General features: G+C 45.4%; 1 protein-coding gene and 1 long non-coding RNA gene across 3 annotated transcripts in view; one reads left to right on the forward strand and one right to left on the reverse strand.

Annotated features, from left to right (window-relative positions):
- The window catches only part of ADAP1 (ArfGAP with dual PH domains 1), a 183,490-nt gene extending 176,320 nt beyond the window's left edge, over nt 1-7,170 (forward strand). Inside the window, exons 9-11 of the mRNA XM_056804318.1 lie at nt 952-1,023; nt 4,743-4,971; nt 5,804-7,170. Coding sequence (XP_056660296.1) covers nt 952-1,023; nt 4,743-4,971; nt 5,804-5,832 — 330 coding nt within the window. The 3' untranslated portion in view covers nt 5,833-7,170. The remainder of the gene's footprint in view (nt 1-951; nt 1,024-4,742; nt 4,972-5,803) is intronic.
- Nucleotides 2,290-4,856, reverse strand: LOC103099282 (uncharacterized). Of its 2 annotated transcripts, XR_008913346.1 has the most exons (4): nt 4,721-4,856; nt 3,728-3,859; nt 3,485-3,583; nt 2,290-3,222 (listed from the first exon to the last, which is right to left on the reverse strand). It is a non-coding gene; the product is annotated as an uncharacterized LOC103099282 (long non-coding RNA). The 2 variants fall into 2 exon arrangements; XR_008913345.1 differs by lacking the exon at nt 3,485-3,583.
- Nucleotides 7,171-14,808: the final 7,638 nt, after the last annotated feature.

Here is a 14,808-nt window from a genome sequence, read left to right on the forward strand (position 1 = left end):
CTCTGTTTCCTCAACTGTAAAATAGACATCACAATAGCATCTACCTACATCATGGACATGTGCAAATTATAATTTCAATGTATATACTATGTCAGTATTGACTAAATTTACTTTTTCTCTTCATCTAAAAAAATTTGTTTAATATTTTTAAAAAATTAAGAAGTGTTGTTGTGACGATCAAATGAAATAATACTTGGCAGCTGAGTTATTGAGAGCCAAGCCTGGAGATGGAAAATCCTGGGTTCCAATATGGTCTTGGACACTGCCTAGCTGGGTGAGCCTGGGCAAGTCACTCAACCCTATTTATTGAACCCTTGCTGCTCTTCTTCCTTGGTTCATTTTAAGACAGAAGTGAAGGGGTTTAGTAAAATAATAATAATATTTGTAAAGCATTTCACATAGTGCTGGGCACATAGTAAGTAAGCCCTCAGGGATTGCTCATTTCCTTTCCTTCCTTCTCCATCATGGGGGATAGGTAAAATGGCCTTTTTACTACCCAAAACCATTTCACCATGGAGCCCTCTTTTCTTCAAACAAACATTGGTCAATTGCTTATCAAGTGTGTTGCAGAGGGGATTTATGTCTGGGAAAGGGCTGAAGGAGATATCCCCTTCCGTCTCTTTTGACCGGAAGTTTCTGTGTTTCTGTGGCTAGCCAGGACTAGAAAACTTCCAAATTTGGCAACAAAAGATTGAAATTTCCTGACAGCCCGATCAATGGTGAGCTGGCTGGGAGAGGGAGAATATAGATCTTAGAATCCTACATGCATAAAATCCCTGAGCTGGAGGGGGCCTTTACAATCCATCCTCTAGCTTTTTTTATATTCAAGGAAATGGAGGCCCAGCGTGAGGGACTGCCCAGCCACATAAGTTGATAGAATGACTGAGAGCAGAACCCAGTTCTCTTGACTCTGAGGCCAATGCACTCAATCCTTTATTTCTGTTTCTTCAGCAAACCGAAGGCTTCAAGAAACGCTGGTTCACCATGGATGATAGGCGGCTCATGTATTTCAAAGACCCTCTGGTAAGGCCATGGATGGTGCCATGTTTCCTTGACTTGCTGACTTCTGACTCTTACTTCGAGAGAACAGAAAGAATGAAGACCATCCCCCTTTCAAAGAATGAGAGCAACATGTCTTTGGCCCTTCTCCCTTCCCTTCCCAAAGGGCAGCCATATCTGTTTTACTCCCTGCTCTCTACAGCCACCCAAAATGGGACTGATGAATGTTAACGCTCTTCTTCTCTAAAAATGTGTGCCTTGGACGTCTTATTCCATCCCTTGCCCTCCCCTCCAAGATGAGCACCTCCCTCCCTCCCTTCTTCACCCCCCCACCCCCCATGGCACTCCAGCTCCCTTCTGGCCCCTCAATACTATGAGAAACCTTGAGATACCTCATCTCAGCCTAAGTATAAGCTGTGGCTCAATGCTAATTTGCAGGAGACTTTCCTTATTGATGGAGATGGATTACTCCATGCTCTTAACTTACATGAGGGGCAGAATTGGCAAGAACTTAAGAGAGATTTGGTCTTCTGGCTTCTGCCTGCAGGAGAGAAAACTCTGGATTCTGGATTCTCTCTTAAAAAAAAAAAAGCCTTTCTTTCTTAGTAACAGCTCTGAGACAGAAGGGCAAAGGCTGGGCATATGGAGTTAAGTGACTTTCCCAGGATCACACAGCTGGGAAGTGTCTGAGGTCAGATCTGAAGTCAGGTCCTCCCAGCTCCAGGTCTGGCTGCCCCAATTCCATATTCCCTTCAAGGAAAAGTCTCTAAAAGGAAAGAAATGGGGCAGCTGGGTAGCTCAGTGGATGGAGAGCCAGGCCTAGAGATGGAATGTCCTAGGTTCAAATTTGGCCTCAGACACTTCTCAGCTGTGTGACCCTGGGCAAGTCACTTAACCCCCATTGCCTAGCCCTTAACACTCTTCTGCCTTGGAGCTAATATTTAGTATCAATTCTAAGACATAGGGTAAATTTTTTTTCAAAAACTGGATAAGACTTAAAAGGCAACTTAGTTCAACCCCCTCATTTTTCATAAAACCTAGAGAGGTTACAGTCACCCTAGGTAGAAGAGACAGGAATGGAATCTGGAATCTTGTTCTGTTCTGTGTTAGAGGTGGTGGGAAGGAGAGAAAAGAAATGCTTATTAATTTTAGTAATGATAAAATTAATTTTTTAAAAGAATGCTAGAGCCAAAGGAGATTTAGAAATCATATTGATGTGCGAGAAGCACACCCAAGTTTGTAGTAGGGTCTCACCCCAAGAATGAAAGACTCAACTCCACTCAATCCAGAACTCAAAGAATTTTATTTAAAGAAGAAATGGTTTCTGGTGGTAGAATAGCTGGTAGAATAGTCTGGGGGCTAATCAGGCAGCCGTAAGGCTAATGGATAAGCCCAGGGGCTAGTAGAGCAGCCTTTTTGGAGCTGATATATGAAGTAGCAGCTCTGCTGTAGAGTGGTAGCTCCCACCCAGGAGTAGCAGCTTCCCTACCCTGTGCATTAGGATTGGCACGTTTATTGGGGTCTGATAGTTTGGCATCTCCCATTCTAAACTCAGGCGAAGGTATGTTTTGGAGTTTGTTGCCATAGGGAATATGGAGCAAGTACAAGATTGAGGGATTCTGGAATGCCAGAGTCCCCAGTGTGCAGGTTCCGTGTTCCCCCATTGTCCACCTTGTCATCATTTGTCAACGTGGGAAAGGTCTCGCTGCCCTTCTAGAATGAGAACTTTGGGGGAGGGAGAGATGCAGTACCTCAAAGGACCACTATAGGTAATTAATTATGTCTTTCTGTTCTAAGAGTAATTAATAAAACAGATTAGGCATAAAGCTGATGCCCAGTATAGAGTATTACAGATCCAGTTCACAGAGTAGGTAATTGGTCAATCTTCAATTCATGCCTGCCTATATGCTGAAACTACAGGTTTTGCAGTTGATGTTTAACCAGTGTTTACTAGTGAGAAATGCAAGGTTTCAGAGTATGAGGGTCCCATTCCTATGACTATCTCTCACTACCCATCCCCCCTTTTAAAAGCCAAGAAATTAAGAAATCTGAGGAGAATGGGCAAAGGTCTCGACTTTTGTAACTTCTTCAGGCTGAGCTGGGACATTGTGCTGGTCCTGGTCACGTCTTTGGAAAGAATCGATGCACTTGATCCAGGGGGTGAAGAGTGGTGGCAGTTGGGCTGGCAATGGATGGTACCATCTGAAATCCAATAGAGTGTAACTAAGAAGAAACAAAATAAATGAGAATATTTAGAAGACAGGGACCAAAAAAATCAGGAGGAAGAATATTCTCAAAGGAAGAATCAGGAGGAGGTCCATGGGGATCCTAAGTTTGCAGGTTTCTGTTCCTTTGCACTCTCCTGGCTTGTGGGTGCTCACAAGATGATGTGGATCCCTCGAGAGCCTGCAGGAAAACTTTGACAATATGGATTAGATTTTGCCTTGCTCTTTCTGATGGACAGACAAATTTGTGAACCTCTTACCTCCCTTTTTGAGGAGAGAGGTAGAGGCAAAATATCAGGCCATTTGGTGTAGATTTTGGTCTATGGTGTCCTTATCCTGATCTTAAGTCCCCTGTAGAACTATGGAAGAAGCAAGTATGCAGATACAGTAATGTAGAAAGCAAAGATGATACAATAACAACTAACAACATTAAGTAACCTCAGGCTCCTTTGCATTTTAGTAGCTTATCCCCAGTATCAACAAAATTTCATCTCAGATCTCACATGTCTCATATAGTTATCTGAACTCCAAAAACCATCTTTTCTCTGGCAGTCAGGGATAGGTCTCTCTTTAGAAGATTTGCTTCTCTGATTCCATGTTGCTTGCAGAGATTCTTTAGATGTTCCTGCTAAAATCTTTTACAAAGCAGATCTCATTACAGATTAGGCCAGCTTTTATGAACACATACATTACAACTTTCTTGTAGATAGGTTTCTCCACCCCATGTTTAGTAATTACACCAATGAATTAACATGGAAGAGATTAATTCTCAGACATTTCTTAGCTGTGTGACCCTAGGCAAATCATTTAGATTGCCTTAGAACCATTAGGGTTCCAGAGAGAGAGAGAGAGAGGGAGAGAGAGAGTACTCCAATTGAAACCAAGATTTGGAGTGGGGTACAGATACTTAGGTAAGTAGTAGAATATATTTGGTTGCTACTCACATTCAAATTTCAGGGACCTCAATTACCAATTCACTTGGTTGTTTGGCATATGGAATGACATATAAGACTGAAAACAACCACATCTTACAATTTGCCTCATGCTCACATCTTCCTTATTTTATAGAAAAGGAAATTAATATCCTGAGCAACTCCTCTAATTACCTTGAACTTTCCTTTCCTCATTTGTAAAATAAAGACATTAATACCTGCTCTATTGAGTAGCAGCTGGGTAAAGAAAGAGGTTTGTAAGGGGCAGCTAGGGGGCTCAGTGGATAGAGCAATGGGCCTGGAGCTTGTGAGTTCAAATTTAGTCTCAGTCACTTATACTAGTGTGTGACTCTGAGCAAATCATTTAACCCCAATTGCTGAGCCTTTTCCACTCTTCTGTCTTAGAAGTAATACTAAGAAAGGGAGGGTTTAAAAAGAGAGAAAAGGGGAGAAAAAGAATATAATGCTACTTTGCATGTATTGGAAATATGAATTGTCATTCCCTTGTACTTCTAGCCTAAGTGCCTGGGCACATAGTATAGGTCTTAATAAATCATTGCTGACTGGCTGATCTTCTCCTCCTCAGGATGCTTTTGCCAGAGGGGAAGTTTTCATTGGCAGTAAGGAAAACAGCTACACGGTTCTCGAGGGTCTTCCCCCTTCCACCCAGGGCCACCACTGGCAACACGGCATCACTATCGTCACCCCCGACCGAAAGTTCCTTTTTGCCTGTGAGACAGAAGGTGACCAACGGGAATGGATGGCAGCTTTTCAGAAAGTGATTAATAGGCCAATGCTGCCTCAGGAGTATGCAGGTGAGAGAGGCTGTTCTTGACCACCTGTGAGGTCACTGGAGACTTGAGTGGTTCTAGTAGTGGAATGATTATTTGACCATAATGGGAACAAGGATGCCAAGGAAACTTTCCTCCTGATCCTTACCCTGAGCTTCCTAGACCTATACCTCACTGACTGCCCCACTTCCATATGGGTTGGGATCCAGCCCCTCTCAGAAGAGTTATTTTTCAGTCTCCATTTAGGTGCCTAGAGGAGAAGGAGGAGTCAACAAAAGGACTTTTACCTACTTTCTTTTTTTTCCTGGCCCTCTTAAAACATTTCTCTTTTATTTCCTCATTAAGTCCCCGTGTTCTCCCCCTTTTTGCTGGTGAAAGAGAAAGGAGAGAAAGGGTAACAAAGGAGGGGGGATGCTACAATTCCAACACCCTAGGTCTGGCTCTGTGAGACAGGACCATCCCCTGGGAGGATGGTAGCCATGGAGACCGAGATCCTGGGATGAGTGGCTGAGGGGAGCTGAGGTCACCAATATCTTGGCTGTTGGCAAGAGGTCTTGAAAGCCCATCTTCCCCATCTCCCCTCTGTTTGGGCAGCGAGCGAGCAGGCCCCTGGGGTAGGAAGGAGATGGGAGCCCAGGAAATTAAGGTCCCTCAAACATCCTCTCTGAGTTTCCAAAATCGAAAGGGGAGAGCCTCCTTTCTGGGGAGACTGTTGGCAAAGCCATCTGAATGGGGGGTCAGAGCATAGTCTTGCTGTCATCGGGATGGTTATGTCCCCATCAGACAAAGAGGGCATTGTGTTCCAGTTGTATCTCACTGTAACGCAATGTGTATGTGTTTGTTTTTCCCATTCCAGTGGAAGCCCATTTCAAACATAAACCTTAAAGAAAGATTGACTTTGAGGGATCCAAGGACACTCAATTCTGTTTACAGAACAACCCGGTTTTATTTGACATGTAAAAAAACAGAGGAAAAAAAAGGACAAGCATCCAGCTGATCCTGTTGGGAGCCAACACGGGGAGTGGGTTGGTGAAGGCAGATGTCCCAAGACTGATGAAAGAAAATGGAGCAACCTCTTCTCCCTGGAATATCTCCCCTGTTGTCACAGGGCCTGATTTTTTGCAAGCATCTGCTGTTTCCAGTGGCTATGTTCTCACAACCATTGTGTATGCCTCACTCTATTAGAAAAGGGACACTGACTGACGGCCTCACTGCCTTGCATCCACTTTGGGGAGGGGGTAGGAATCTGAACTCAAGGTCTGGGGCTGCCCCTGGGTCTTGATGCCCAGTTCTGCTTCCAAGTTCTGCCCCTGCCATTGGACCCAAGTTTTTACTTTATGGCAGTGGCTCTTAGGAAGTTCAAGGATGAAGGATCTATTTATTGGAAACCTAATTAGCTCAGACCTAATGCTGCTGTCTGGGGAGGGAGGTGAGGGAGTCTGGGGAACTGAACCTTAGGGATTGGCCATGATACTTGGGAAACTCCTCTCTTCCATTGGCAAAAAGTGCTTCCTATCTGGGTCTGTGTGAATGCCCTCCAAGATCAGATTTATTTTAGCACAGTCTCAAGAGTGAATTCTAGAAATGAATCTTGCATATGTTCTAGTTGTGGTGAATGATGGGGACACTTGTGGGCCAAGAAGTGAAGGAGATAGGCATGGAATTTGTCCTGCCCCAAAAGAAGCTCTAGAGGGTACCTGGGGAGTCCAGGCTAGTTTTCCTAGAGATAGGTCCCAAGGTTGTGTAAGAACTGATTGGAGAAGAACTGTGGGGAAGACAGGAGTTTGGTATAAAGTGGGCATCTAGGACCACCCCCTCTCTTGTCAAGAATTAGAAGGCTAAAGGGAAAAAAAATAACTTTAAGGTATTTGTGTGCCTTTTCATCTTGCATGCATTTACCTATGCTGGTTACACCTGGGCAGTTATTCACATTGGTCCTCGGGCATTTTTGCATCTCCCTGTCAAAAAAGAAAAAAGAACCTGGCAGGAGAGGGGATGCTGGAATCCCTAAGCTCCACTTCCTGCTATATTTGATGTGTATGTGGCCAGGCCAGGCTTTGCACATCAAAACAGTAAATCAGCAAGAAAAGGGGCATTTGGGAGACCATTGCAGCTTTCTCACTCCCTGTGGCCAGTCTTAGGTCTCTGTGCTTGAGGGTTTTCAGCTCCCTCCATAAGTGTGATGTGGGCATTAATAAAGATGGACACTTTCATGATGAGAAATGCTCGGAGCTTGGACTTGTTTGGGCTGCTGCTCCACATGGGTGATGTCCCAGCTGCCCCTGATTTCTTCATTTGCTCCAGCCTCTTCATCCATCCTCACTTGACCAATAATTAGTAAATGTTCTACACCTGCCAAGGGATTATTTGGTGCTTTGGGGGTAGTCGTCATTCTGCTGCTCTTTTTGGGAAAAGATGATCAAAAGTAGGATGGGATTTAGACCCTCAGCAAGGATTAAATGTAGAAGATGGGCCCAGAATCAGGGAATCTTCCACTTCTCAATTAGTATGGATGTGCCAGTGGACCCAGAGAAATGACATGATTCACCCAGAGACTTCACGGAATTTTTTTAAACCTTTACTTTCCATTTTAGTAATAACTCTTTAAGATAGAAGGGCAAGGGCTGAACAACGGGGTTAAATGACTTGTCCAGGGTCACACAGAGAGGAAGTGTCTGAGGACAGATTTAAACCCAGGTCCTCCTGACTCTAGGTCTGCCTCTCTATCCATCATGCTGTCTAGATGCCCCTTCTCTGAATTCTAAAGAATTCCTTTTTGAATTTCATACATGTATTCGTATGTATAATGTAATCTTGATGTTCTCCAGGGGTAAATTTTCCTCTTCTCCCAAGTTCTCCATTTTCTACCATCTGAATTCATAAGCTTCCAGTTTCTCAGTAAAACCTCATCCCCGAAGCTCCAGTTAAGCCAGGGATCTGTAGACAGCAAAGCTTTACTCTCTTCCCCAGCTCTTGTTGGCCCAGATCAGTACAGACCCTGTTAACCACATGGGTTGATCATTCCATGGGCCTCCCTGACTTGCCTCCACCTCTCTGATCTGTCTCCTGACCAAAGAGCCCATCCCAGGGGAAGAGAAGTAGTCATTTAACTGAGAAAGTTGAAAATGGCTTACATTGATGGGCAGACCCTTCCCATGAGTAACTCTGGCCTTGGTCTCTTTTATCTGAAGTGCCCCAGTGACAGGCACGTATTCCCATCTGAATTATAGGGCGGAGCTCAAGGAAAAAGATGATGTGCTTTCCAGACTATGGAAGTACCCACAGTTGTCTTTGCCATCCTTAACTCGCTCCAGCGCTTAGCACAGTGCCTGGCACATAGTAGGCGCTTAATAAATGTTTATTGGTTGATTAAATGATTTAACTAGACCCAGTTGTTAGTTTTCTCAGTTGTGGCAAACCCATCTGCCTTCTCCTATGTTTTACAAAGATGGCACCATCCAAACAGACTACAGTCCCTGGCATGCTGTGCCCCATCTTGTTTCGGCTACCAGACCCTCGTGTCTTTAATAGAACTGGCTATGATTCCATTTGGCAAAGGTCAGGGGGCAAGGACCTTTCATAAGAGGCCTCTGTACTCCCACTGAAGAGAGCAGACTTTTCCCTTTTTTTTTACACTGACTCATGGAACTCTTATTACCCAGCTGACCAACAGCTAGCTGGCCTTGAGTTGATCTTTGCTTTTGGAAAATGGAGTTTGGATGCGATTAGTGGAAGGAGGAGTGAAACCAGATCAGTGGGAACAGATTATAGCAGTGATGGTGAACCTTTGGGGGGGGGGGGGGGTGATGTCCTCAGGCACGTGGAGAGGGAGAGAGGAGCAGCCTAGCCCCGCATCCTTCTGGCTTTCTGGTCACACACTCAGCCGACCTGTTTGCTGGGGCTCTGGCACACGTGCCATAGGCTCACCACCACCGGCTTATAGATTCTTCTCTTCATGAACTCAGCAGCAAAAAGCCAACTCGTGCTTGGTAGAGAGCTCACCTTCATACAAGAAATATTTCTTGAGGGCCTACTGGGTAGGTGGGCTCAGCGCTAATAAAGGATCCTGAGGAGCTGTGGGTGCAACATCCTGATAGACTTTGCCCTCTTTTCCTTTTCTAAACACTTTGGTCAGAGAAAAACCAGGGTCCACTCAGGAGAATTGAGGGAATGTGGGGGTGATTGGGGGGATTAGCCAGCTGGCCTAGGCTCATCTCTCTGCCCTGTTAGGAGAGACACATAACTTTGCTGTATACTTCAACCGATGGCCCGGGGTCAGTAATCTTTATTTCTGGCAGGCCAGTAGTGACAAGTGTTGATCTTATTTATTTTATTCTCTGTATATTTCAGCCTGTGTAGCATGGGGAGAAGATGGACTGGTAAAATACATCATGCATATATATATATATATATATATATACATATATATAAAATATATATATACATATATATTATATATATGTATATATACATATATATTATATATATATATGGCACCTTGCTCTGATCTTGCGTCCCTTCTAGTTGAAATTGCCTTATAACCAGGGCCTCTTGGTACTTTGGTAACGAAAGCTCTGCAGATGGGGCTCCCGATGGATTAGTAAAGGGTATGTTGGACTCAGGAGCCAGGACACTTGGTTTCTAGCCCCAGCTCTGCTGCTGTGAGACCTCAGCCACTCAGTTCATCTCTCCAGGCCTCAGTTTCCCCTTTTATAAAAACGAGGGGGTTGGACTTCTCTTCCATCCCAGCTGTGGCCCCAACACGGGGGTGGGGGGGATGTAGTTATGCATAGGTGCATTGGGTACTGGTCCCTGGCACTGATCCACAAGGCTGGTTGAACCCTTGCTGCTGCTAAGTTTGACAGAGAACCGAACTGACGGCATGATGGACGAAACTTGGCTCCCAATTCCAGCCCCCGGGGGACCTTGGTCGGAGTGAAGGGCTTTGGACAACCTTCCCCAGCCTCCCCTCCGCTGCCGGCCTGAGACCTGCAGGACCGGTCTTGTCCTTGGCTCATTCTCCACAAGGAGTTATTCCGCGTTTGTGCCTTTGGGCTGAGCGTGTGACCCCGGATGCTCGAAGGAGGCGCGCCGGTCGGTGGGAGCCATCTCCCAGGCCAGTCGTGGACGCGCCTCCTGAGCCGCTGAGGGGGAGGGGAGTGCAGAGATGGGCCTTGTACAGAGCATGTCGGAATTTTTCTCTCTTAAAAAAAAGGAAAGAAAGCGCAAATGAGATCTGTCCGTTTAACCTGGGGGGGAGAGGAGAAGGAAACAAACCGTTTTCCATTTCTAGGGTTCGTACTCATCATCGAGAAGGCGTACCCAGCCCCGGTGTGCACGGTACGCCGGAGCTGGGCTTTCAAAAACCAGGAAGTACAGGTTTTGCTCCGGGGGGGGGGGGGGGGGGAGTGGGGTGGGGGGGGGATGGGCAGACTCCATTTGTGGAGGAACGGCGGCGGCGGCGGCGCAGGGAGAGCCGCTGCTCCAACTCGGGAAAAGAACGAAGCGTCAGTGGAGCCAGAGCAAGGAGGGGAAGGCTGCCTAGGCTGGGCAAAGGGCAAGATGCCCGCCCTAGCCACGGCGCGGTCACTGGCTGGTGGGTGAAGCCCTCTTCTGGGGCAGGCTCGAGGCAGGAGGGTGGAGGGGAATTCTTACGCACATCCCAGGTCAGTCCCCAAACTGACTGGATTGATTTGGGCTGGGGGAAGCCGCGGCACTCCCCATGCTCCCGCTCGCCGCGTCCCTGTGGATGGCAAGTTCGAGAACAAGCCGCACCCCTCAAGGTTCTTGGCATTGGTATCCACGAGGGCCGAGGCCACCTCGATGCCCAGTGACTGCCCTGAGGGATGGCTCTCTAGGGGCAGGCAGGCACACGTCGACCACCCTCAGGACGCCTCAGCAAGGCCCCTGGTGCGGGACCCTCACCGCCCCTTCTCGGCCCCTGGGCCAGTCCCTGCAGCATGCCTCAGACCCCCGACCCCAAACTTGTTTGAGGCTGAGCAGATCGTGGGTCTGACACCCAGACAGGCCTTTTGGAGAAGCCGGGTGGAACCATCCCCCCTCAGGCCAGCATTGGTTACTATCGGGCTGCACCTCCTTTCTGTGGCCTCCGGGGTGCTTGGGACCTAAGAGGCCTCTAGTGCTGCCCTCTTCTTCTTCTGCTGCTGCTGCTGCTGCTGCTTGCCACCAAGACCCCTCCTCCAGTGGCAGCACCCATGTTGTATAAATTTGTTATGTCACTGATAATAAAATCGTGGTACTAAATGTTGTTTAAATCAATAAATCATGTAGGATCAACAGAGCAAGCCAGCACTGCATTCAGTCTGGCCAGAGGTGAGGAGGATCTCCAAAAGGCCAAAACCTGAGCTAGGAACTGCTGCCAGGAGACCCTGGGTTTTTACATTTCCCAGAGCCAGGAACCATGAAAATAGCACATCTGGACCTGGATAAATGGCCTTAGGGATCAGCTGGACAAGAAGTGCTAAAAATGAGGCCAGCCCTCCTCCAAAGCAGGCCCAAAACAGATTAAAATGTAATTGGTGGATTCAAACCTCAGACACTCCCAGCTATGTGACCCTGGGCAAATCACTTCATCCCCATTGCTTAGCCTTTACAGCTCTTCTGCCTTAGAACTAATACCTAGTATTGATTCTAAGACAGAAGATAAAAATTGTTTTTGTTTTTGAATGTAATTGAGGGGTAGCTAGGTAGCTAAGTGAATAGAGAGCCAAGCCAGAGATAGGAAGACTCGGGTTCAAAATTGACCTCAAACACTTCCTGGCAGTGTGACCCTGGGCAAGTCACTTAACCCCCATTGCCTATCCCTTATCTCTCTTCTGACTTAGAAGTAATACCTAGTATTGGCTCTGAAACAGCAAATGAGGATTTTTAAAAATAAAAATTTTGAACAATAATTGGGACATGTATAACCCAGATCAAATTGCTTACCATCTCCAGGAGTGGGAAGGGAGACAATATGGATCTTAATCATCTTGGAAAACATTGAAAATTATTACATGTAATTGAGGAAATAAAATATTTTTTATTTTTTGTCAATTACATGTAATACATTTCTATATATATTTATATATGTATGTATATATATTAGACCCTTGCCTTTTGCCTAAGAACCAATACTGAAGGCAGAAGAGTATAAGGGCTAGTCAATGAGGGTTAAGTGACTTGCCCAGGGTCACACAGCTAGGAAGTGTCTGAGGCTAGATTTGAACCTAGGGCCTTCTGTCTCCAGGCCTGGCTCCCAATCCACTGAGCTACCCAGTGCCCTCTCCTAGAAAAAAATTTCTTTTAAAGATTTTAAACACTTAAAAAAAAAACAACCAAAAACATGTGATAGAGATAGGGTTGGGGCAGCCAGGTGGCACAATGAACAGAGTACCAGGCCTGGAGTCAGGAGGTCCTGGGCTCAAATAGGACCTCAAACTCTTCCTGGCTGGATGACCCTGGGCAAGTTACTTAATCCCATTTACCTAGCCCTTACCCTTCTGTCTTCGAGTTGTTATTAGGTTTTGGGTTTTTTAAATGTAATTGGGAAATACTTCACAAAATGATGGCTATAGCACTTTTGATGTGCCAGGCACTATGCTGAACATATTAGTTATTTCATTTGATCCTCACAAGGACCCAAGGAAGTATGTTATTATTATCTTCTCTTTACAGTTGAGGAAACTGAGACAAATAGAAGTTAAGTGACTTGCCCAGGATCACACAGTAGGTGTCTGAGGGTATTTTAAAAATTATATACTTACAGATATACATATTGTTTAGTTAGAATTTAAACTCCTTGAGGGTGGATTGTTTTATTTCTTTTGTGTGTAGTATTCAATAGGTGTTTAATAAATATACTTGTAGATTGAGAAGCAGCTTGGTGTAGAGGATGAGGCTCTGAAGCTAGAGACTGGGAGTCCTGAGACACTCCCTTACTGTATGACCCTGGACAAGTCATTTAAATCACTCTGCTTCCATTTCTTCATCTATAAAATGAGGGAGATAGACTGGAAGGTCTCTGAGATTCCTCTAAGGTCTAAATCTCTAATTCTGTGAGCCATCCGCATTACCCTAATCTATGAAAGGGGTCTTTGTCTTTTCCAAATATCCTGAGCTTTTCCTCCTCCACACGAATCCTGGAGTATCTAGATAAAATTAACACACCACAGTTTGCAGCCATCTGTTAGGAAGCAGAGGGGAACTGGAGAGCTTTCAAAGCACGCATCTAAGCTCCCCACCTTCCTCCTTCCCCCCCCCCCCCCCCCCTGGTCTGAGTGAAGTGAATTAAGTTTCCTAGCACCGGTGCTCAAAATAGCTCACAGAAAAGGAAAGAAAATGCAGGCCTGCAAACAGCATGTCACCGCACTCAACCAATTACATAAATCCAAGGAAGAAAAGCCTACCATAGACCAGTGAGCAGGGAGGAGGAAAAAAAGAGATGGCAGTGATGATCTAATAGAAGCAGGACTGGAATGGGAGATGGGAGTCCTGGGTTTTAGTTCAAGCTCAACCTCTAACAGACTTTATCTTTGAAGTCCCCCTACGATGGACATCAAGGTAACACAATGAATAGGTCTGGGAATCAGGAAGACCTGGGTTCAAGTGTGATCTCAGACACTAGAAGGGTGACCTTGGACAAGTCACTTAACCTAGTTTGACTCCATTTCCTGAACTGTTAAATGAGCTAGAAAAGGAAATGGTGAACCACTCCAGGATCTTTGCTAAGAAAATCACAAATAGTTGGATGACTAAACAACAATCACCTCCCCATCCTACAATTTTTATTAAAGCTGCACAGCCAACAGGTCAGTCGGTGCTGCAGGGAAAGACATGGCAGGTACAGAGAAGTCCTGGAGACATAGTGGTTATTCAGTCTACCTGATCCATTTCCAACTGGGTTCCTAGATTTCCAGATCCAATGGCTTCTTAGTCTTGTCCACATTAAAACTGCTCATAATAATTAACATCATTGCATTTTGCTTCCAAGGTAGTTAGGGGGCACAGAGGACAGCGTGCTGGGCCTGGAGTCAGAAAATTTTGAGTTCATATCTAGCCTCCCTTACTAGCTATGTGTCCCTAAGCAAGTCACTTAACCCCGTTTACCTCAGTTTCCACATCTGTAAAACGAGCTGGAGAAGAAAATGGCAAACCACACCAGGATCTTTGCCAAGAAAACCCCAAATGGGGCCACGCAGAGTTAGACACAATCGAACATCATTTTGCTTTTAACTTTCTGTAACACTTTCAGTCCTTGGTAATAACAATGGACATTCACATTAGCAGTCTAAAGTCTGCACATCATTGTATACAGTATCTTGTTTGAGCAACAATTCTGTGGTTGCCCTATAGATATTATTGTAACTATTTTTTAGACATGAGGGGAGGGAGACTCCAGAAAATTCAAGTAACTTCTCCAAGGTCACACAACCAGCTTCAAAGGAAGGATTTAAGCCTTTGTCTTCCTGACTCCAAATCCACTGCTCTATTTAGAGGTGTCACACTTGAGGCTCAAGAGCCCCAAAAGGTCTACAAAACTCCAGAGTGTGGCCTGAAGCATATTGAGCTGTAATCGGGAAATGATTAACAAATTTAATAAATATCATGCAACATAGATAATGCTCATTTGTGGTTTTCTTTCTAAGTCAATATGCTGACCTCCAGGAACAGTTTCTATTTGAGTTTTAACATCACTGGATTATGCAGTGTTCCTACTCCTCCTTTTATCCCACCCATAGATGAGGAATTTTAGGCACAGAAAGGTTAAATAACTAGCCCTGGATCACACAGCTAGCTGGCAGCAGAGTCAGGATGACAATTTCCAGTCTCTGATTCATATTCTGTGGTTCCCACTTCCCA

The sequence above is a fragment of the Monodelphis domestica genome, chromosome 7, assembly GCF_027887165.1.
Source record: "Monodelphis domestica isolate mMonDom1 chromosome 7, mMonDom1.pri, whole genome shotgun sequence".
Classification (NCBI taxonomy): domain Eukaryota; kingdom Metazoa; phylum Chordata; class Mammalia; order Didelphimorphia; family Didelphidae; genus Monodelphis; species Monodelphis domestica.